The 24,133-nt window shown below is 32.8% G+C and overlaps 2 protein-coding genes across 2 annotated transcripts in view; one reads left to right on the plus strand and one right to left on the minus strand.

Annotated features, from left to right (window-relative positions):
- The window catches only part of PLCL1 (phospholipase C like 1 (inactive)), a 407,944-nt gene that overhangs the window by 51,793 nt on the left and 332,018 nt on the right, over positions 1-24,133 (plus strand). The gene's annotated exons all lie outside the window — the stretch shown is intronic.
- BOLL (boule RNA binding protein) overlaps positions 1-24,133 on the minus strand; it is a 48,723-nt gene that overhangs the window by 19,634 nt on the left and 4,956 nt on the right. Inside the window, exons 3-10 of the mRNA XM_019635638.1 lie at positions 21,492-21,583; positions 19,551-19,605; positions 17,469-17,544; positions 15,864-15,991; positions 11,779-11,850; positions 6,471-6,518; positions 5,578-5,706; positions 3,126-3,224 (exon numbers count right to left, since the gene is read on the minus strand). Coding sequence (XP_019491183.1) covers positions 3,126-3,224; positions 5,578-5,706; positions 6,471-6,518; positions 11,779-11,850; positions 15,864-15,991; positions 17,469-17,544; positions 19,551-19,605; positions 21,492-21,583 — 699 coding nt within the window. The remainder of the gene's footprint in view (positions 1-3,125; positions 3,225-5,577; positions 5,707-6,470; positions 6,519-11,778; positions 11,851-15,863; positions 15,992-17,468; positions 17,545-19,550; positions 19,606-21,491; positions 21,584-24,133) is intronic.

Raw genomic sequence — 24,133 nt, forward strand, 5'->3', positions numbered from 1 at the left:
GATACACAAAGATTTTCCTTTTGTTCCCTCCTATATAGTTTAGCTCAATGGGTAATTTTGACATTATGTGATTTTGCTTTATTGACTTTAAAACTGAATTCTGTATAAGATGTGACTGTTGAATTAGGGAATAATAACCCTTATTAATACTATATTAACTTAGTAGTTCCCTAGAATGTATTGGATTTGATAGAGTACTATAGCCTGTGGCTTACAGTCAATGAGTAATTTCTGGAAGTCTTTTATAGCAGTTAGACTTGTGCTCTGCGCTCTGAATAAGGTCTCTATTTTACTGATTAGGTTTGTTGCTACAAGATAGTTCTGACATCTGAAATTGCTACTTTGGGATATATCCAATTAACATTCTTAAAATGATAATCACTAGAATTTTAAAAATGAGTTATACTTATAAACACAACATGCTCAAATGCTTCCAAAAATATTTCCACCTTTCTATTTTAAGTCACCAAGGTTTTTGGTACTAGGGAAAATTTGCATAGGAAGAATTTAAGCTAATATTTCAAAATGTCAATATTTTAATATTATTCTACTTTAATATATTTTAGGAAAAGATAAGTTTCCTAATAATGTAACATTTGTGTATTAAGATTTCTATGTTATAATACAAATGCACTATCAACAAAAGTAGATAATTTTCCACACGGTAAAACTTGTATAGTAAAGTGTTTCTACAGGGCTGTATAGTTTTTAGAAAACTATGCAAGAGGTATTGGAATTTCTGTTCCTGAGTGGGGCACTGTATTCTATTGAGGGCCCCAAATAACCGAAAGAAAAATATTGAGTATAAAATACATACAACACTCAACCTTAAAAAATAAAAATAGGAAATGTAACTCAATACAATAGCCCTGTATTCCAGCTTGGACTTAAAAGCTTATTAAATTTTCTTTTGTTTTCCTTATCTTTAACAAAAGGGCAATTGTGGGGTTTTTTCCTATCCCTCCTAATTCAAGCTTCCTATGAGCCTGCATCTCTAAATTAAAAATGAAACATGTCAAATCTCATTGATTCTGAGATATACAACTTTTCAAATTTGAAAACCTCTGAATAAGAATACATTACAATTTATGGCAATGTTTTTTTTATATCGTTAATGATACATAAAATAATGGTGTGTCTTACAATCCATGATGTCTCAGATTCTCTGATATAGTTGTGTGAAACGTGGGCTTTGGAGTAAGTTGGTTAACCATTTCACAGCTTTTCAGCTCTTCCCTAATTGTTAAATCTTAACTTTGGTGTAACAAAAATATTCCCTAGATGCACTCGTGTGACAACCAGAATTATTATAACGTTTAACAGGACAGATTAAATTCTAAATTGAAACAAGTCAGTGGTTTTGTTCCCGTTTGGCCTGTGGCATAGTAGAGCAAAGATCTGTACCAGGACTGATGGGCTAAAGTTCCTCTTAGCAGCATTTCTTTAGACATGCAAGAGGCAGTTTTCTTATTCCAGTTTTATTCTTATATGTACAAAGTAAGATATCTCTTCATGCCTGTTATGATTTATATTCAACATGTGTAATTTTTTATATGACCAAACTAAAGAATAAGTTACCAGTTTCTCTGTACAATTTCGGCCATTTCCTACTCACACATCTAAGAAAATGCAGAAAAGTGTATACTCTTTTTAAACTAGAATTAAACTTTAAATTAAGAATGTTTAACATTAACATTCTTTGGAAATTTCTCCTATCCAATACCAATTCATCTTCTATTGGAATTATTCAAGCAATACAACTTCAATCATTTGTGTGTGTGTGTGTGTGTGTGTGTGTGTGTGTGTGTAAATATATATACACAAATACACACACACACACACACACACTTACATACAGAGGGTGCCAAGAAAATGTATACACATTTTAAGAAAGGAAAAAACCGTATTAAGTTTATAATACTCAATATATGGTAACAAAAGATTGCGTATACATTTTTTTTGGCACCCTCGGTATAATATGTAACTGAAAATAAATAGTACTTATCTAATATGAAATAGCTATTTCAGCTATTTTAGAGAAATATGTTTGGAGAAAATATTAACATCAGAAGAAGTCTGTTTAACATTTTGATACAAGTTTAGTAACACTCTGTGCTTTGACACTAGGTCAAAATTATGGTTTTATTTCATGTTTGCAGCACAGTGGTAATAGCAGTGAAGGAATACAGTGAGTGGTAAGGATATATGAGAGTGTGTGGAGTCTCCCTAAAGTATGCCATTTTGGTATTGAGGTAGGTCAGAAACATAAATATAAGTGTGAAATAGCTAATTTCTATCATTTTATTGTAAAGAGTATGCCTACTTTCCTTACCAAAGTACACTGCAAGGAAGATTCATATTACCATCACAATAGTTAATCAATCTATGGTTCTTTACTAGAGATACTGTCCCATTTCTCTAAAGTGATGATGCAGGAGTTTCACTAAGAAATTAGATCATATGGGAATGAGCAGAATTCCCTGCTACATAGTAGGTAGTTGAAATCTACTGAATATATCCATGGATCTAACTAGATTACCACTCTTTGGTCTGAATTTGATTTAGGCTACAAGAGCACAATTCCAAAATTTGAAGAGTTTAATTGTTTTCATCTCCTCATAAATTTTACATGCTATTAACATAGATAATAAAAATCCGTGTGTATGAAATATCTAGGCAAATTCATAAAAACAGAAAGTAGATTAGAGGTTACCAGGGACTTGGGGGGAGGGGAAATGGAAAGTTATTTCTTAATGGGTACAGAGCTTCCATTTGGAGTGATGAAAAAGTTTGGAAACAGACAGTTGTGATGGTTACACAGCATTGTAGATATAATAATACCACTTAGTTGTACACTTAAAAAATGGAAAATTTTAAGTTACATATATTTTACCACAGTCAATAAGACATTTGCCCATGTGTGGTTTATTACTTGTTCAAAACTAATAGAAATTATAGTTAATTTAAGATTCTGTTTCCTTCATATGAAAGAGTTAACAAATTCTGTACTTCTGATCACAAATGTGATATAACTACCCCAAGTTGTTCCTTTCAGAAGAGAAATTTGGAAAATTTAAAATATGACTAAATAAAAACAGGAAAAAAAATCAAAACAAACTTCTTACTTTAATTGGTTCAGGCTGCATCACAGGTGCAGGCATAGCAATGGTACTTGAAGCATAAACTTGGTGATATGTTGCTTGAACTCCATGATCAGAATAAGGCTATTACAAAAAAAAAAGAAAGAAAAGAAACGTATTGCCTTTCATTTATTAATTCAAAATATTTATTCAGCATTGCAATGTAATAGGCATTTTGCTACACAATGGAGAAACTCAGGTAAAATAAACACATCCCCTACTTTTAACTTAAGAGACTGATCAGGCACAAATAGTTAAAAATACCGTAAGTCCTATGACACACATACAGGGATGCAAGGGAGAAAGCAACTACTTGCTTTAGCTTAAGAAAGTTGGGGAGGTGGTCAGGAAAAGTTTTCTAGTGGAGCTGATTCCTGAATTTGAAGAATTAGGGAAAGAAGGTGGGAACAGTATTCACAAAGGTATACAGGCAGCTAAGAACACATCTCATTTGGAAGATCTACATGGGTTATCTGGTATGACTGGAAGGAAGAATATACACTGAAAGACAGCTAAAAGATGCGACATTAGAGCAAAAGGTAGGAAGCAATGTAAAAGCAGATTTATGGCTTGTTCAACAGATGGTGGAACAATTCATTGAGATATGGAATACAAGAAAAGCAAATGTTTTTATATAATGTGTAAGGGGACTGGAGAGAAGAAGTTAGGTTTGTAATATATAAAATTTGAGGTATTTGTAGGACTTCTAGTAGATGCATACTGTTGATTGAAAGAAAGCTAAATGGCTTTATCTAAAGTGGTTTCTACTTACCATCCCACACATATTCATTAACTTATATTTCAGACTATACCTTCTACCAGAAACAATATTAAAATAAAAGCATGCATATATCATTTTATATGGAAATACCATAGAAACTGATAGTATAAGTTATAAGCTAATATAAGTAATATTTCCAGAAAAGTCTTATTAGATTCCACTAAACAGTGAATATATCATGATGATAAGTTATCTGATGTCAGGAATTAAGAATATGGTTTAATGCCAAAAGTAGACTGTAACTAAAAATCTAATGTAAAAGAATTCTTACTTCACTGCCTCCTCCTTGACAAACACAAAACAATAAAAAGAACAAAGACAGATTTTTAAAATGCCATCATCAATTAAACAAGGAAATGCCCAAGATCTCCAAACCACAAACAATTTAGAATGTCTGCCAAATGTTATGCAATTGGGAGCAATGTAAGGAAGGATTCTGAAACATCCTCAGGTACCAGGAAAGATAGATTTGCCTAAAGATCAATGTTCTGAGAGACCTATTCAAAGAGACTCAAGTGTAGGGGTGTGTCAGATCAAGGCAGAAACAGGGAATATCTCCACAGAGATTCAATTTTATATTACTTAATAGCAGGGGATGTGGGATTGAAGGACATATCATGTTTTCACCATTTTTGTTATCTATACTACCTTGAATTATAGCTGAGGAACACTGCTGGAGGTGAAAAGGGTGAAGGTAGAAAGGGAAGTAGCAATTACTACAACCCAATACAGAAAATGATCCCCAGAATGCTAAAACGGAGGAAACAGTATATATCTCAAGCAGGAGATATAACAACACAGTGGAAGGATGCTTGAGATAACAGCCTGCTCCTCTCACCCTCTACTTTGACAAATAGCTGGCCTCATTTCATGACTAGTATTATAAAGATGGGAAGGGAAAACAAGCAACCTAAGCATCCATACTGCCTCTTTAAAGATGAGAAACCACCCTATAAAAAGTGGAAAAGTTCAGATAAATATAATTCTTTTGAACCTTAAAGAAATTATAGTAATATTAGCTCTAAAAAGGAGTTTGAAAATGAGATTTTAAGCCAACAAAAGACATTTGCAATGATGTAAGCAAAGTGGCAGAACTTGGGATAAAAACGATTAAAACAAAATAAAGAAGACTTATTAGTCAAAATAAAAAGTAGAATAAACACAAGAAATATAGTCATAGTTGTCTTAAAAAGCATATAAAACAGAAAAAGTACCATGATAAAAAAATTACTTGAGAGATGACAGATATGAAAAAGAGATTTAACGTATGCATAATTGGTGTACCTGAAGAAGAAACTGAAGTGGAATATATTTTTTTTGCTCAAAGCTCTAACAGGAATAAAAAGAAAACAAAAAAAAACCACCTTATTTAAAAACTAGTCTGAAAAATAAAAGGTATCTTACTCTTTTCAAGGAGATCAAGTCAGGGATTAGCCTAGTGAAGTGAACAGTTGATTTCAGAAATGATTCAGAGTTAGTTAGTGAAGAAGTCTAAGATGAAGCATTTTTAGATATAAAAAAGGAAGAAATGTGAATAAATCAAAGAAAACATAAGATATTCAGCTTCAATGAGGATCTTGAACAATATTTTTGGAAAAGAAAAATAAATGTAAGATGAGATAATAATAGATACATTACTTTGCGACTAATATTTACCTCTGGAACTGAAGCTTCCATCAGAGACAGTGGAGGAGGAACACATCCACCATCTTGTGTAATTTCCACTGGTTGATAAATAACCTCAGATGGTTGCAGGTATAGGAACGGAGCAGAAGAGGCAGGAGACTAAAATACAAAACCATATTTCTAATTCAAATATGATTAGTTATTTCAATGAAACCAAATGACTTACCCAACAGATGAGAGAAATATTTGTTCCATATTTTCCTAAAGTTCTTTTTTAGGGATGGCATAGAAGTATCTTAGCAACAAATTAGGAACTCTAGGTTGTTATAAATTTCAGTTGTGTAGATGTTATCAAAGAACTTGATCACTAGTAAGCACTAAAAGTTCTTAGTGCTTTAGAACTTAATACATAAATTCAAATATAATTATATTAAAATCCCTATTAAAGGTTATAGTAAAATAACCCATGGTATTTAAATTGACATAAACATCTATTCTCAGCTTTGTGACTGCCCATGGAAGTAGGAAATGTCAAAAAAGGTTAAACAATCTTTTTGATGGTACTATTAGTTAACAAAATTAGGAGATGGACTACTTGGGGGCATAAGTCAAGCAAACAAAATCTGAAGGCTAGAAAAATATTAAAATTTCTAGTCATACTAATAGAAAAATAAGTAATGTTTATACAACATTCATTTAGAAGATGCTTTCACTTACATGATCTCATTTGCTCCTCACAAAAATTGTGAGGAAAACTTACAAACATACAGTAGTATCATTACTTCCATTTTATAAATGAGAAAGCCGAGTAATAAAGTGATTAAACAAACTGCCAAAGGTATCATAGTTAATAAATAGAAATGTCTTAAATCTAGTTCTCATGCAGTCTTCACAAAAGCACAGTGAAAAAAGTTAATATTTACCTGAGGAACACCCCACTGCCACTGTCCTGGTAGACACTGTGCAGGGGCCTAAAATGAAAGAAAAAATACCCCATCCAAATTATAAACAAGGGTTAAAACTGGATATCTAAAAATGAAGTTGGGGGCCGGCCGAGTGGCGCGATGGTTAAGAACTGGCTTGGGATGCCAGAGGGCCCCGGTTCGGATCCCACATATGAGGGCCAGTGACACTGCCCTCCACAGCTAAGATGCTGAACAACAGCTCAACCTGGAGCTGGGCTGCCGTGAGTCGCCAGTGACGGCGTAGGCTGCAGCCCCTGTGGCAGTGGGTTGCCATGGGCTACCGTATGTAGCCAGCAGCCAGCGTGAGCGGCCAGCAGCCGCAGTGAGCAGCCGTCCAGAAGCCGGCGACTGATCTGCCTCGCCTGGGAAGAGCGCAATGATGGTGCCAACTTGGGCCAGTGAAGCAACGTCCTCCACAACTAGACTGAAGAACAAACAAAACGACAGCAACTTGTCTGTTCCCCTTCCCCCATTCCCCAGCACTGTTCCCATCCCCCCAATTCCCCAATAAAAATCTTAAAAAATAAATAAATAAAAAAATAAAAAATAAAAATGAAGTTGGACCTCTATACCTCAAACTATATACAAAAATTACTCCAAATGGATCAAAGACGAAAGAGCTAAAACTATAAAACATAGGAGAAAACAAAGATGTAAATCTTTGTGACTCTGTATTAGGCAATTTTAAAATTATGACATTAAAAACACAAGCAACAAAACAACAAAAGAAAATAGATAAATTGGACTTCATCAAAATTAAAAACAATGTAAGTGTTGGCAAGGATATGGAGACGTTGGATGTCTCATTAACTGCTGGTGGGACTGTAAAATGGTGTAGCCTTTTTAGTAAACAATATGACATTTTCTCAAAAGGAAATGACCCAGCAATTCTGCTCTGAAGTATAAGACCTAAGAGAAATGAAAACACATTCACACAACTTTTACACAAATGTTCGCAGCAGCATTATTTATAATAACCAAAAAGTAGAAACAATCCAAATGTCCATCATCTGATGAATGGATAAACAAAATGTAGTATATCCATATAATGCAAAATTATTTAGCTATAAAAAGGAATGGAATATTGATACATGCCACCACATGTATAAACCATGAAAATATTATGTTAAGTGAAAGAATCGAGTCACATATTGTAGATCTCATTTATGTGAAATGCCTAGAATAGGCAAATCTGTAAAGATATAAAGTTGATTACTGATGACCTAGAACTGGGGGTAGGAGGAAAGAGGAATGATGCTAATGGGGTAAGTTTTTTGTTTTTTTTGTGGGGTGATTAAAATGTTCTAAAATTGCAGTATGGTTGCACAACACTGAATTTAGTAAATAAAAACAAAAACACTCTTATACACTTTATACAGGTGAATTGTATGGTATGTGAATTACTATATCTAAATAAAGCTGTTATTTAATGAGAGTCACATTATTTACAATACTTATTATAAGATGACAATAGAAAAGATAAGATTTTTCCTTAAATTAGCTGTATTATTTTTCCTCTTCACATTCTTTTTTAAATTTTATTTTTTTGTACCTTCAGGTGTACAAAACAATGTAATAGTTATACATTTCACCCCTCACAAAGTGATAATTCCCCTCCCCCAATTTATTGCCCGTCTGACATCCTATATATCTATTACAATTCAATTGACTCTATTCCCTATACTATACTTCATATCCTGTGACTATATATATTACATATATATATATATATATACACATATATATAAAATTATAATTGACATACAATATTATTCAGCTTTGGCTTCAGGTGTACAGTGCAGTGGTTAAACCTCTACACCCTCCATGAAGTGGTCTCCCTAACAAGACAAATGCCCATCTGACACCCTAGAAAATATTTACAACATTATTGATTATATTCCCCAAACTGTCTTTCATAGCCCTGTGGCAATATTGTATTTACCAATTTATGCTGTCTAATCCCTTCCCCTTCTTCCCTAATCCCCACCAACTTTCCATGTTGTATTATTTCTTAATAAATGTTTTATTCTTATTTTTCATTTTTAATAAAGTGTTTTTTTATTACTAAAGAAAAAAAAACCAGAGAAAAAGAATAAGAAGACCTTATGGAGCTACTATCTAAACCAAATCACTGTTTTGTGCTGACCATTTCAACTGCTAATGGGTAACATCACTGTATTATAATGACCAAGAGAATGTGAAGTTTATGTTCTGTATGCTATAGTAAAAAAGGCAGAATAATGTACAATCTCTTAAGAAAATATTTTAATAAAAAATCTGAAATAAAATGATTTATATGTAATTTCTTAGATAAATGAAATCACAAAGGAGATAAATAATGAAGTGAGAAAATAAAGGAGATAAATGATTAAACCATGCATTATCTGATTTGACTAACAAAAACTGATAAAGCTATCAATCTTAGAATTTGTAAAAAGAAAGAGCAAGGGAAGATGCTTATAAAAGTGGGAATTTTAAGGGCAGAGTGATGATGAATATGTAACTGAAAAGAAATATGTGAAGTGGAATTATTTCTTATATTGCAAACTACGATACACACATTGGTACCTGAGTATATCTGGATATATCTAGGTATATACTTCCAATTTTATAATTTGTGTCAAGTGGAAAACCAGAAACAAAGCAAGTGAGCTACAGCTATTGTATATTGCCATGTATAACGTGCACTTTTTTGCCCAAATTTGTGAGGGGAAAAAGAAGGATGCGCATTATACATGGGTAGTACTAATTCCTTATCTATATAAATGTTTTTAATTCTTTTATTTATGCTTATGAGTTAAAAGTGTAACTCTAGAAATCAATAACGATATCTGTATGCAAAATAATACCCTGGAATACGATAATTGGTTTTGTTGAACTTACGATGAACTTGAAATGATGAAGAGTTCTTGGCCTTCTATAATGAGTAAATGTCGGAAATTTGTTACTGGTACATAAAATTTCTTGTACCTTGTATCTGTTTTGTAATTATTTGTTACATAAAATTTTTTGTACCATAATGTGTTAAAAAATAGATGCTAAAATTCCTTTATAATACAAAAAACAAGTACCTACATGTAAACAAATAGAAATTTGAAATAAAAAATTAAAACAAAAGATTTTTTCCTCTGAAAGTTTGGGCCAAAAACGTGGGTGTGCATTACAAAAAGGCGAGTGTTATAGATGGCAAAATACAGTACATGTAATCAATTAATGAAGGAAGGGCTGAACTCAATAGGGTGCAAGCAGAAAGCAACTTTGCTCTTTTTCACCCTGCCACTTGAGAAGCGTTGTGTAGAGCTGTTCTTCCTTGCCCTTGGATAAAAATTAAGACAGATAACTTTTTGCGGTGTGGCAGATTCCAAATGCTGATTCTCTAGTTAGGTACTTCACTGGATTTTTTGGTGCTCTCCCTGCTGAGAACTTCCGATTGTAATTCTAGCCCTTGATTCTAGAAGTTTACTTTACGCAGATACTTTATCTACTGGAGTCACTTGAATGTTTTTTGGAGAGTCTCTTCTGTGAGGTTCACATCTTGCTCTTGAGGAATATAAACCTTTGCTTGCTGTGAGTAGAAGTTCAACACATTCCCATGTATCCTTCTCTCCTAGTTCTACCTCCATAGACCACTCCAGCTTCTTTGGACTATTTTAGATGTCAGGTCTCAGTGGTACCATCTCACAAATTTCAAGGGACTAATATTAAGCTCTCCTAGTCATTTACAGAAGTCCTCTTTACTTGGTTGAGGAGAAAGGGAAATGCCATAGCACCTTTAACAATTCTTTTGTTAAAGAAAGCCTTCTTACCAATTTCACGTATTAATCTCGTCCTCCCCTCATATGTGCTCAATGTGGGCAATGAGTTAAGGGCCCCAAAACTGGTTTCACAAATTTTGGCTTCTCAAATTAAACAGTCTGGTATCTAATGTTCTGTCTTTGGGGCCTTTGCTAAAATTCTGAGTCAGTTTAGAAAAAGTCATGCTAAATGTATATTTCAAATAAATGCCATTAAATTACTCTCATTTTTAGTAAGTGAAGGAAACACTTCAGTTCTATATTTCGAATGGTAATAGAAAAAAAAAGTAAGTGACCTCTATCAAACCCAGTCTAATAAAAAGAATTCCAATAACCTTAACAATTCATGTAGGTCTACTTTAAAAGTAAAAAAAAACAACAACCCTAAAAAACCAAACAAATTTCAGAGGTTACGAAAGAATGTGATTTTTACATGTGAATGCTATAGACCAGAGGTTGGCAAACTTTTTCTGGAAAGGGCCAGAGGATAAATATTTTAAATTTTGCAGGCCATAATATCTCTGGTGCAAGTAGTCAACTGTGCCATGGTAGCATAAAAGCAGCCATAGACAATATGTAAACAAATATGGCTGTGTTTCAACTACATATTATTTATAAAACACCAAAATGGCCTGGCATTATAGTTCACTTATTCCAGTCTTCCACAGGAATTAATGAGAAGAAGAACGCTGGTTAACTAAAGGAGGTTGTCATAATATAAATCACAAAATAATCTTATTTTAATATACATTACAATTGACCTTTGAACAACACGGGTTCAAACTGTGTGGGTCCATTTATACATGGATCTTTTTCAATAAATATGCTGTTGGCCCTCCTTATCCCCGGGTTTTGTATCTGTGTATTCAACCATCTGTGTATTAAAAACAGTATTTTCAATCTGCAGTTGGAATCCAAGGATGTGGAGGGCTGACTATATGCATTGTTTTACACCATTTTATATAAGGGACTTGAGCACCTGAGGATTTTAGTATCCATGGTGAGGGGTGGTGGTCCTGGAACCGATCCCTAGAGCTCAAAAGTTATATTTGGATTTTCAAATATGTGTGTGTGGTCAGCGTCCCTAACTTTCACAGTGTTTAAGGGTCAACTGTGTATTAAATATAATAATAAGAAACCCATATATTAACAGTAACATTAAAAAATCAGCCTGTGATCCAATATTTGTATCTCACTTTGGTAATTATTTCTAAAGAGTTTTTTTAGATCAAATTTTAGACAGGGGAGCAAAACTGACCTCATTACATTTCGTAAAAGGAAGCAACAGTCCATCTTCCTGTATGACATTTAGTTCTCCCCAAAAAACAAACAAACAAAACCCCCTACTGCTATGAAGGCTTAACTATCTCTTTTTAATTACTAAAGTATTTGCATGAGAAAGAATAAAATGAAAGTTACCCTAAAAAGTACTAAAATTATCAGAGGATTTTCACTGTTAATTTAATGCTTACCTGGTAGTGATATGCAGGTTGCTGATAAACAGGCTGAGCTACCATCACAGGGGAACTAGATACAGAACGTGACTATAAGAGGAAAGAAAATAGAAAAGATATTTTAGGGAAAATTCTTTAAAATAGTTTATAATAAAACTTATCTTGAATTGCTACCTAAACTCAGTCAACTTATGGTTTATGATTGGAAATGTCATTTTTCCACCTATTATTGATATTACTACCAACTCCACTTAAATCTATTAAAATCGCCACAGTATTCCTACTTCCCTGTGATTTCATTTCTATAATAATACTAAAACAACCACCAGAAAAGTTGTTTTTAGTTCAAAGATTTTGAAATTATAGTTCTAAGAGAATATTTAGAGGAAAATGGCAGCTGGACTTAAGGTGACACTGCATATTTTCATTTGGAGATGAGCAGTAAATAATGTTTACATAGCATTTACTACTGAATGAAAAATCATATCTCATTTTGCCACTGATTTACCACTGGTTATAAATAATCAACATCCTATTTTCTTGTTATACATTTAATTAAAGAAAGTAGATTATTTGTTGAAGCATTTGTCATATTCTATTTTATTAATTTGACATTTAAATAAGTTAATCAAAAACTTACAAGTGATTTATCTATGTTTGAACAACGTATATGTTTAACACTTGGTTATTCAAATAGCGTAAACCCCATAAATAGATAGTTAAAAACCAAATCATTAACAAATCAGGCAAGTTGTATTACAAGATAGGTAAAACAGGTTTTAATGATAGCAATTAAAATTCATTTTCTAACATGAGATCTAATTTACATTGTTTAGTCTTCATCCCCACTCCAAAACTAAAAAAAGTATAGTTTTTCACAATTTGCAGACTATCGCAGGCTAAGAAAATTGGATTAACATTACAAAATATAATTTATTAATATATTAAAAGAGGAAAAAACCCACGATAATCTCAGCAGATACAGAAAAGGCATTTGTTAAAATTCAATACCCTTTCATGATAAAAAAAACTCTTAGCAAACAAAATAGAAAGTAACTTCCTTAATTGATTTAGGTCATTAATTCTCAACCATGTATGACTTTGTCCTCCCCTAGGGAATATTTGGCAATATTTTTGATTTTCATAAATGTGGGGAAGCTAGGACACTGCTAAACATACTACAATGTACAGGACAGCCTCCCACGACAAGAATTATCTGGCCCAAAATGTCAATAGTGCTGAGGGTGAGAAAGCCTGGTAAATGTTAAGAGTATTTCCAAAACCTATAGTTGTATGTATATGTATGTATATGTGTGTGTTTGTGTGTGTGTGTGTGTGTGTGTGTATTAATATTAATGGTGAATCACTGAACTTGTTTCCTCTTTCAACAACAAAGTCATTGTGTTACTGCATAAATACTATAGCAGAGATATTGCCAGTGCAATAACTCAATGGGAAAAAAAACGAGAAACAAAAGAGCAGGAAGAAATAGGGGTACACTGAATTATAAATGATTGTAAATTATAAATGACATGACAGTTTGACAGTTTAAATATCAACATTTAAAAATAAAAAAGCATTACTACACACTAGTTGCAACCTATTAGGAAATGTGATTTAAAAAATGTATACCACTCATAAAAAGCAAAAAAAACCTAGAGTACCTCAGAATAAATCCAACAAAATATGTGTAAAACTTTTTTGAGGAGGAAGAAAATTTGATTGATGGATAGAAATAAAAGAAGAATTATATAAGTGTTCATGGATAGGAAAATTTAATATACACAAATGTTCCAAATCTATATATTTAATGCAATTCTAACAACCCAACAAAGGCTTCCACGGAAATGAACAAGCTGAATTATAAAATTTATATTTATAAAAGCAAAGACTCAGAAGATAGACTAGAGACTTCTGAAGTTTAACAAAGTGAGGGGACAGCTCTATTAGATTTTTATGACTTGTTATAAAGCAACAGGAATTAAAACAGAATTGGGCAGGGCAGGCAAATACACCAATGGAACAGAGGAGACAGCTCAGAAAGAGACCCACACACATGGAAACTTGGCATTTGATAGAGGATTCATTTCAAAACAGTGGAAGAGAATGGATTAGTCAATACAGAAACTCCAGATTTAAGATCTTGATGTGGAAGCAGAAACACTACAATATTTAAAAAATAAAATATAGAATATCTGTATTCTTGTAATATAAAAAAAAGACACTAAAAGCTGAAACATAAAGGCAAACATCAATACATTTGTCAACATTAAAACAAAATACTTGTGTATGACAAAAAAAATCATAAAGTTAATGGACAAGCCACAAACTAGAAGATATTTACAAAATTCATATAATGAACTCAAGAAAAAGACAAATAAACCCATCAGAAAAATGAACAAAGGATATGAAGAGGCAGCTCACAGCAGATAGTGGAATGGCCAATAAGTATATGAAAATCTTACCAGTGACTAAGCAAATGAAAAGTAAAACAAGATACCATTTCATAATAATATTGGCAAAAATATAAAAATCCAATAAACTAAAAGGTTGGCAGATTATGGAGAAATTGGAGCTCTCATAAACTATAAGCTAAAGTTTAACTATTTGGCAACAGTTATTCAAAGATGTGTATACTCTATGAATGTGAAATTCTACTTCTATGTGTATACCGCAGCCTAGATCAACGTAGGGAAACATGAAAATTTCCTAGTGGTACATGGGCATGAATTGATTTAAGAGTATTAATTTTCTGATCGTAAATTTCTATGTGCTTCCTGATTTGATCTCTTAATGTGTCAGTGTATGATGGATTCTTCTTTTCAAACTCCTCTTTCACAATTACCCTTTTCCTTAATTACTAATGGCTCCCTTTCTCACTCTTTCTGGTTCTTGCTATAATGCTTTGTTCTAGAATGTCAACACCAACAGGGCATCAAACAAATAGACAATTCAGGAAGGCAATGCCCCTGAGAAATAGGAAAGAGGAAAGCAAAAAGAGCTTGTGTAAGAAATATTAAAGGAAACGAGGTACCTTATTTCATTCAGTGAACAAAATAAATCACATGATGGTCAAAGGGCTACATATTAACTCATTTATGTGAACTTCAAGTCAGAATTTTAAAATAGAAACTAACTTTTATTTGACTAGTTTTATTTGGTTGACTAGTTTTGTTAACTGACTTATAAAACAGACATTTTTCCATTCTTCTTTTTTCCTTTTAACTGAGATATAATTGGCATATAACATTATATTAGCTTCAGCTGTACAACATAACAATTTGGTGTATGTATATACTTGAAAGAATAACCACAGTAAGTCCAGTTAACATCCATCACCACACACAGGACATTTTCCATTCTTAAACAAAATCTACAGCTACAAAGTTTTATAAGAATATATCTAAAACAAATCTATAATATATAATATACCTAAACTATTTAAAATTATGATAAATTTCAGATATTAACCTAAAAATGAAAGTATTCATAATTTTTCAAAAAAATTTAGAGGATATATGAGCAAAAACTTTGAAGACCATGGTCCTGGACAAACTCTCACATAATACATACATGATTTGGATATTAATCGTGATTGTAGAAAAAACTTATAATGTCCCTCATTTAGGGAATATATACTCATACAAGGGAATATTATAACATTTTAAAATAAGTGAACTAAATATACTAGAATCAACATGGTTTAATCTCAAAAACATAATATTGAATAGAAAAACCAGATTATTTATTATAGTGTTTAAAAACTGCCCAAAGCAATACTATACACTGCTTAAGGATATCTAAATTTGTAGTAAAAACATGTAAAATAGACAGGAAAGACATTCTGGTTACCTCTGAGGAGGAAAAGAGGGTAACAGAATGGAGGCAAGGAGATTTTATATGAGTTTATCTTATTTTATTCTTCCCATGAAAAAAAAAGTTAAATACAGCAAAATGCTAACATTTACTGAATTTGAATGATAACTACATGGCTATTACATTATTATTTGTACTTGTCTGTGGTTGACATATTTCAGAAATAAAATAAATACTAAAAAATTGATAGAAATAGATGGAAACCCTTCTTAAATAAAATGACTTACAGGCCAAGGTGGTGGGACAGAAGTTACCTCCGGAGTATGAAAATAAGCAACACCATTATGATAAGTATAAGGATATCCAGTTGAAGTTGTTAGATACATTGTTCCAGCTGCTGGCATTATACTGGAACCTAAAGCAAAGATTAAATAATAATTGAAATGTTAAATTTAACTTTAAAAAATGTAATTTCTGAACACTGGAAAATGTTTATCTTAACACACTTATATAGCTACAGTAAAAATCGAATGTTATACGGTTTTTTTTCTAATTTCATCCGTTAAAGTATATATATCTTTAAACTTACTACCTTAGAACTTTTATTAGATTAAGATGAATAAAAGAAAAAGAAACAAGTTTAATAAGGAAAACTAAAAATGCACCAATTCAGATTTTATCAGTAAAATGAAACACAATTTAAATCAGTAGTCATTTTTACTAATATAAATTATATATATTTACCCGAAGACTAGACACTGTAGTAAAATTCCTAAGACTTTGGGACAGAATGCAAAATGTACATGATACTTTTACATAGAATATGAGACTTTAAAGAAAATTTGTAATTCTGGTATGCTGCATTGGGTTAAGACCCACAACATGCCAAGATTAACTCTCCTCTACATTTAAGAGTATTTCAGCAGAAATGTTTCTAAAACAATGACTTTACTTTTTTAAGACTGAATTTTCTATTTATAAAAATAGAAGTAATCTTTACAGTAACCGGCCTCACAGGTTGCTGTAAAGGTTAAACACAATAAATGAAAACCCATAACATTGACCCTTGCACTGAATAGTTCTTAACTATTCATCTGTTTGAAAGCATTCACCATAGTGCTGATTTATGTACTATTTTTAGCAACTTGTGGGTCATAATACGAACATTACTACCTGTATCTACTGCTGGTGATAATGGGCTTCTAAGGAACCATTACTACATGGTACGGCTTAACTCTTGCAACTAATAATAGTAGTCTGTGTTTCTCTTTCTAGAAGACTCTGTTAGAAATTTTAATAAATATTATAGTTAAAAACTGTAAAGATCCCTAATTTAATAAGTGAGAAGAGTGAGGAATAAAACAGTAGAATTGAAAGCACTACAAAAAATTGAGGAAGCCACATAACTTGGCTAATTCTTAAAGCTTTAGGGACTGTTCCTTCTGATAATTATGACACATGTGGTTGGGTTACAGAACATACCATGCAACCAGACTTTCTCATATTGGGTCTATATTTTAACTTTCAATAGTACTTCTACTCTAATTTTAAATTATTTTTCTAATTAGAAATTTTTCTAATTAGTAACTCTAAATATCTTTCAATTACTTTTGCAATTTTAAATTATATTTTTATCAGACTTTTCCTTTAAAGATATAACTATATGGAATATATTAAAGCATCATTATTTATGTAAATTTGCCCTTAGCCTCCCAAAATCTAATATATATTAATTTGTGATGAGAAATATTCATTTTGGCCACCAACTTTGCTAAAATAACTTTGTTAAATGAAAGGAACCTGATATTTTAATGAATTTCTATCAAAAGTCTAATATTTGATAAAAGAACCATATAAAAATGTTGAAAAATACATTAGTTGTCAATACATACGAGGGATCCCTACTTGTTGTTTTCTTATTGCTGGACCAATGTTTAGTTTCTTATCCTTATAATTAAGTTTTTCAGCCTAAAATAAGAAAAAAATAAATTATTTTGGCACTGTTGTTTATAGAACCAGTAAGAAAAACTAGTAAGAAATAATTTTAAAGCTTCAGACCATAACATTCTTTGATAGCAGCAAGGCACACTGGAAAGGGCAAAGTCTTTGGATTTAAACAAATCTGGGTCTAAATCTTGTTCCCAATTCTCTGACATTAATTCCTAATCTGGAATACAGTCAATAAGCTATTCATGGAACTTTAAGAAATCACCTACTCATTAAAACTTATATGTGACCCCAAAATCAATACTCATGGCAATTCAGTGGTTATTAGTGGACATGAGCAGAGAGGTAAAAAATTTGAGTTGCCTGATACACATGGTCCCAGCTGAGATCAAACAAGGTGACTCTTGTCTTCTTGTTTCAGCTTTTACACTGGAAACAAGTGTCCTTTTTGTGTCCTATATAGTGCCATGTTTTCTGCACTTTTGTGCTTTATGTTGGTGATTTTGCTATTTAAAACAGCTTTCGAGTGTACTGCTGAAGTCCTGGCTAGTGTTCTTACATGTAAGGAGACTGTCAAGTGATGGAGAAAGTGTGTATTAGATGGGCTTAATTTAGACATGAGTTACAGTGCTTGTTGGCCATGAGTTCAATGTTAATGAATCAATAATACTGGGGGTGCCCAAAAAATGTATACATGACTTGTATTCATCTTTTGTTATTGGTATATATTATTACAATTTTTTAAATTGGGGAATTGGGGGAGGGGACCAGTGTTATGGAATTGGGGGAGGGGACCAACCAAGTTGTTCTTCAACCTTCGTTGTGGAGGGTGCCAGTCGCCATCTGGTTTCCCGACGGCAGCTCGTGGCCTCAAAGCTCAAGGTGCTGTGTTCAATCTTAGTTACAGGTGGGTGTAGCCACCATCTCATGCGGGAGTTGGACCAGCAGCCATGTTAAGAGTGCATGCCCTATCCACTGAGCCATCCGGGCTGAGCAGCTCAGCTCAAGGTGCCGAGTTTAGTCTTAGTTGCGGGTGAGCGTAGCCCACCATTGAACAGGCAATCTTGTTGTTACATCAGCTGAGCCATCCTGCCACCTGCTGGCACCTCAGCGACAGCTCAGCTCGGGCACAGCGTCACTGGCCCATGTGGGAATTGAACCGGCGGCCTTGTTGCTCAGAGCTCACACTCTTAAGCCAATTCTTAACCAACTGAGCCACTCGGCTGGCCCTATTATTACAATTTTAATAGTTTCTTCCTTTCTTAAAATGTGTATATGCACTCGTACATGTTTTTGGCACCCTCTTTATATTAAATGTGTCTTTAAACAGAAACACCCATAAAACAAAGTTATGTATTGACTGGTTGATGAAAGTATTGTGACCAGAAGCTTGTGGGAACCTAGCCCTATATTTCTTCTAGGAACTCAATATTTGCTAAGTCAGTGTTTGTGGTCACTTTATAGACCATTGCTACTACAAATAAGGTCATTGAATGCATATTATTTAATAATATACAATTTAAAATCTATTTTTTTAAATTAAATGTTACATTTGCCAAATTTAAAATTATTACACCAAACTGCAGGCTACAGACTTTTTCTATGAATGTTCTTAGTTTATTTAAATTTTTCATAGGAGGGAAATAATCTCAGATAACCTCATCCTCGGAATCCATATTTGTAGTGTTTTTTAAGGAATTCATAGTGCTATTAACACTTCAGAAAAGATACACCCCCAAGTTCTTAGTTTAAGCAAATAAAGGGAAAAATTATATTATAACTTCACAACCATACGCATGTAATGATTTGGAATTTGTTTTTCTGAAGATAAAAGTTTCTCTTTAATCTTTTTCCATTAACCTAATTTTTTTGGAGACCAGTATCAATCTTCAGATGAAAATAAGTTAATATTTTTTCTTAGCAATTGATCATTGTACTGGAACCCTACTGTTAAACTAAGTACCTCACAGGATTAGCTTCAAAGAAAGAAGTTCCAAAACTAAGTTAAATACATTAAAAGATCTTACCTCTTGTAAAATTTTTTGTGCATCATCTTGTGTTTCAAAAGTGACGAAACCATACCTAAATGAATGCATTAATAATTTTCTTAGAACATTAGAGTTATATTAATATTTAAAAAATTTTGTTTTTTAAGAATGGGCCACTGTAAGTGTGAGCATTGTTCTATGGTGCACTAGTATGCAAAACTTAGGAGAATTATTCACAGTTTAACACTGTCACCTCCGCTTAGAGTCAGGGGACCCCCCACCAAAAAAAGCAAACCAGGGATCTCAAAACAGTTTCAGACCTGAGCCGTATATAAGGCAGAAAAGCTTGAGAGGCTTATGTTCTAGATTACAAATTAGGATGCAACAAATTTCAGTCCAGAGCAATAATCTCTTTTTAAAATAATAGAAGTTTGGCTTAAATAGATATTGAAAAAGAAAAAAATACTTTAAAAACATTAAAAAATTTCAGCACAATAAAATTTTTTACTTGGTAAATGAGTATACAAATTACTTATATTATGAGCACATATAAATTGATAATGCAATTATTAGTGTATTTCCCAAACAAATTCAATTACAAATATGTATAACCCAGATTTTACATCTATTTTTCATACCTTCAGAGTATAATTCATATAAAGTTCAAGATACAAATACATGATGATATATGCCATGTCCAAAAAAGCCAAAGTAGGTAGGCAGACAAAAAGAAACGAAAGAAATAAAAAAAGCATTATCTCCCAAAACATATTTTCTATTTAGATAACTTAAGGAAACTCTTTTGAATAGTGCTAAATATCTTGATTACTTTCTTAAATTCATAATTTCTATACTATATATAAAGTTTCTTTTTCTAACAAAGGATTTCTCTTTTTCTATTTGCCCAAGCATTAAACAGAGTTAAGGAAATATTTTTACACTATTTTTTTTGGCAGAACACATACACCACCCAGTGGAAATGGCTTAAAATACAGTTTGTTTTTATGTGTGTTTTCCAATGATAAAAAATGGACATTACCAAAATACTAAAAATACTATTTAGTCAAACAAGAGGTACAATCTTACTTTATCCTAATATTGTTCATCAGTCTGAGGAAATTTCTCATTTGTTTAAAAATAACCTCTCTGCAGGATCCCATCTTTTCGGAAGTACCCACCTTTCTGTCATATGTTGTTTCCTACTAATATAATTTTCTATCTAACTCATTGGTTCCTTCTCATATGCCTATGAACATGTATGTCTTGACTCTCTTTCAAGAAAACAAATACAGTCTTTCATTGATCTCCAGTATCTTACTCATTTTCTTTAACTTTGCAGTCAAACTTCTTAAGTGAGTACACTATGTAAACTACCTTTTTCTTCTCTGAAATTTGGCTTTTGTGTATACTAATCCACTGAAACAGCTCTAAGGCCATTAGCTATTACTAAACAAATCCTACTGCTTTCTTCTGAATTTTCATCCCCCTTGATTCAGCAATTAAAAATTATTCTTGAGTTATATTTCTCGAATTAGTCCCCTATTTAGGTCTTTGAGGCACAACCTATAGACATTCCTTTGTGTCAGCTTTTTTCAAATATAGCTGTCTTTATTCTAAAGCAGGTATACAATTCCAAAAGTATTGGATTTCTTTAGTTTCTGGTTCTTTAGCTACTGGACATTAAGTACCTACTCAACATTAAGTGCTTGCTATCTAATACTGAATGGTCCCTCAGCCCATGCAAGAATAACTTCCCAACAAATTAAAGACTAGTGTCCCCCTCCCTCCAAAATACACACACACACACACACACACACACACACACACACACACACACGGAGATCAAAAGGTAGGAGGAGGAAAGAAGAAAGCACAAAATTCTCTTTTTAAAAAATGGAACTAAAATACATTAGCATACAAAACAGTAATGCAATAAAAATACAATTATTAATTCTATATACTATCTATAGTGATACTAACCCTTTGGACACTCCAGCTCTGTCATTTACAATCTTCACTTCTTTTACAGACCCATACTGGGCAAAGAATTTTCTTAAATCATTTTCATTTGTCTAATGACATAAAAACACACAAAAAAAGTTTTTAATTGATAAAAGAAACAACTTTTATGCTGTTTTGGAGATAGAAAAGGTTATAAATAAATAATAATATAAATATAAGAATACCTCTTAGCATAAAAAAAGTGCATGAAACTACTAGGTTATTAAAATCAATATATGTATATGCTTTATATCAATATAATATATCAATATAATATATATCAATATAATATATATCAATATATATAATATATAGAATATATCAATATATATGCTTTATGCAGTAACTAATGTTGTTAAACATAGTTTAACCATAAAAAATTTTAAGGTGAATTGTTTCAAAACTATAAAGAAAGCTCACTATTTAAAGGAATTCCACTTTTGGTAAGTACCTTATACCACTTTGCTTTTACCAAAGACCTACATTAGCACCTGTTTTAGCTAACCAAAAGAAATCTGAAGAGGGTTTTCACTTTTACTTTTACGAAAAAAAGTGAAAAGTGAAATCAGCATTTAGCTTTCGTTTTGCAGAGAGAGCCTTAATAGAGGCAACGTGCAACCTGAGCAAAGGGAGTGACATTGCCAAGTTCCTTCTTCTGGAAATGTACTCAGCATCTCAGCATCAAGCCACCATAGCTTTGAACTGTGTCTGTTAACATCTGTGCTTTATCTCGATTTATTTTGTGCAGCTCCTAGCAAAAGGTGTCCTAACGTATCAGAAAAGCCTAAGAGAGCTTGTAAGGGTGTTTTGATTGATTAACATAAAACTGGACATAATTAAACTTATTTGGTTATGATTTGATAGGTTATTTTTTGGATCTGGGAATGCTCAAAAGATTTTTTGCATGTAAATGCTTCTTGGCCTTACAACAAACGCTTTACTTTCAAAAAGCAGGGGAAACCTGTATTACTAAAGGGTACCACAGTCAGGGAACTGGAAATAGGTTATATTGGCCTAAACCAATCACTATTTTAATCAGCATAGTATCCAGGAAGAGTAAGGTTCTAGGAAAGGGATATATTTCCAAAAGTTCCTCAACTCAATTTCTTACAACAATGGAGTAGCTACTGCAAGATTTAAGTTTTTAGGTGCTTTATCTGTACTCAATATACATTTCAGCTAAATACAGACATTATGATAATACTCAAAATAAAAATGAGTCATAATTAGACTATAATGTACAAGATGTTTACAAATATGGTTTTGGTATATCTGATTTTAATTAAAATAGTCTCATAGTAAACTCATATCACCTATTCCTACAGTATTCGCACTAAATTCATTGCAATTTCATTTTGTGCTTCAGCTGTAACTCTTTGCCCTTAAGAGGAACTTTAAATATCCCTAGAAAATTTTTTCTTTATATACATAGAAAAAGGCATGCCTAACAGCAGAGCTATGCCTCTTGAGTTCCACAGCTACCTCACTGCTTATATATACCACTGTTTTTTAGTTAGTAAACTACAGCCTGCTAAACTGCATGATGACAAATACTGAGTTAATCTAAGAATAAATAAATGCTTCTTATTTCAATAAATACAAAATGGAATCAACACTAGAATAAGTATTTCTATTAGAGATTTGAAAACAAATTAATTCAATCTATTCTCTGGTAGAAGAATCACTAGCTCAAATTTGCAACTCCACTTCTCAGTTGAAAAGTTAAGGAAACAGAAAGTCAAGATGATTAAATATTAAGAGAGATGGGCTGCAGGCTTCTAAAAAGAAGAGTTTAAAAAAGTTTGAGGGCCAGCCGAGTGGCTCAGCTGGTTAAGAGCTGGCTTGGGATCGCCAGCTCTGAGCAGCAGGACTGAGGTTCGGATCCCACATTGAGGGCCAGTGACGCTCGCCCTCTTCAGCTAAGATGATGAACAACAGCTCTACCTGGAGCTGGGCTGCTGTGAGTCCCAGGCGATGGCGTGGGCTTCAATGGGGCTGCAGCAGGCTGCTGTGAGCTACGTGAGTGGCTGGCAGCCAGCATGAGCGGCTGGTAGCCGGTATGAGCTACCGGGAGCGGCTGTGAGCAGCTGACCAACGACCGGTGACTGATTGCCTCACCCGGGAAAAGCACAATGATCATACCAACATGGGCCAGTGAAGCGACATCCTCCACAACTAGACTGAACAAAACAGCAATTTGTCTACCTGTCTGTTCCCCTTCCCTGATTCCCCAACGCTGTTTCCCTCCCCCGCCCCCGATTCCCCAATAAAAAATCTTAAAAAAAAATAGTTTGAGACTGCTGCTACAGAAAACTATCTGATTGTTGGCATTTATCTATGATTTTGGAAAGGGTGTAAGTATAAGGGAGGGAACTCTAGCAGTTACCCTAAAACTAGGACTGCATTGTAACAATGGCCTCCGAAGTTCATACTGAAATTGTAGGTCTCAGTAACCTAGAATAAGTTAGCCATACAAATATTTACATTTATTGATGATTCATTGAAAATATATACCAAGCTACTATAATATAAATTCTGAATAAGAATACTCAACTTGAATATTTATGGTGCGCTGTTAATATTTTCCAGAGAAACAGAAAAATTTTTAAAAATAAGCATTT

The sequence above is a fragment of the Hipposideros armiger genome, unplaced genomic scaffold, assembly GCF_001890085.2.
Source record: "Hipposideros armiger isolate ML-2016 unplaced genomic scaffold, ASM189008v1 scaffold_23, whole genome shotgun sequence".
NCBI lineage: Eukaryota > Metazoa > Chordata > Mammalia > Chiroptera > Hipposideridae > Hipposideros > Hipposideros armiger.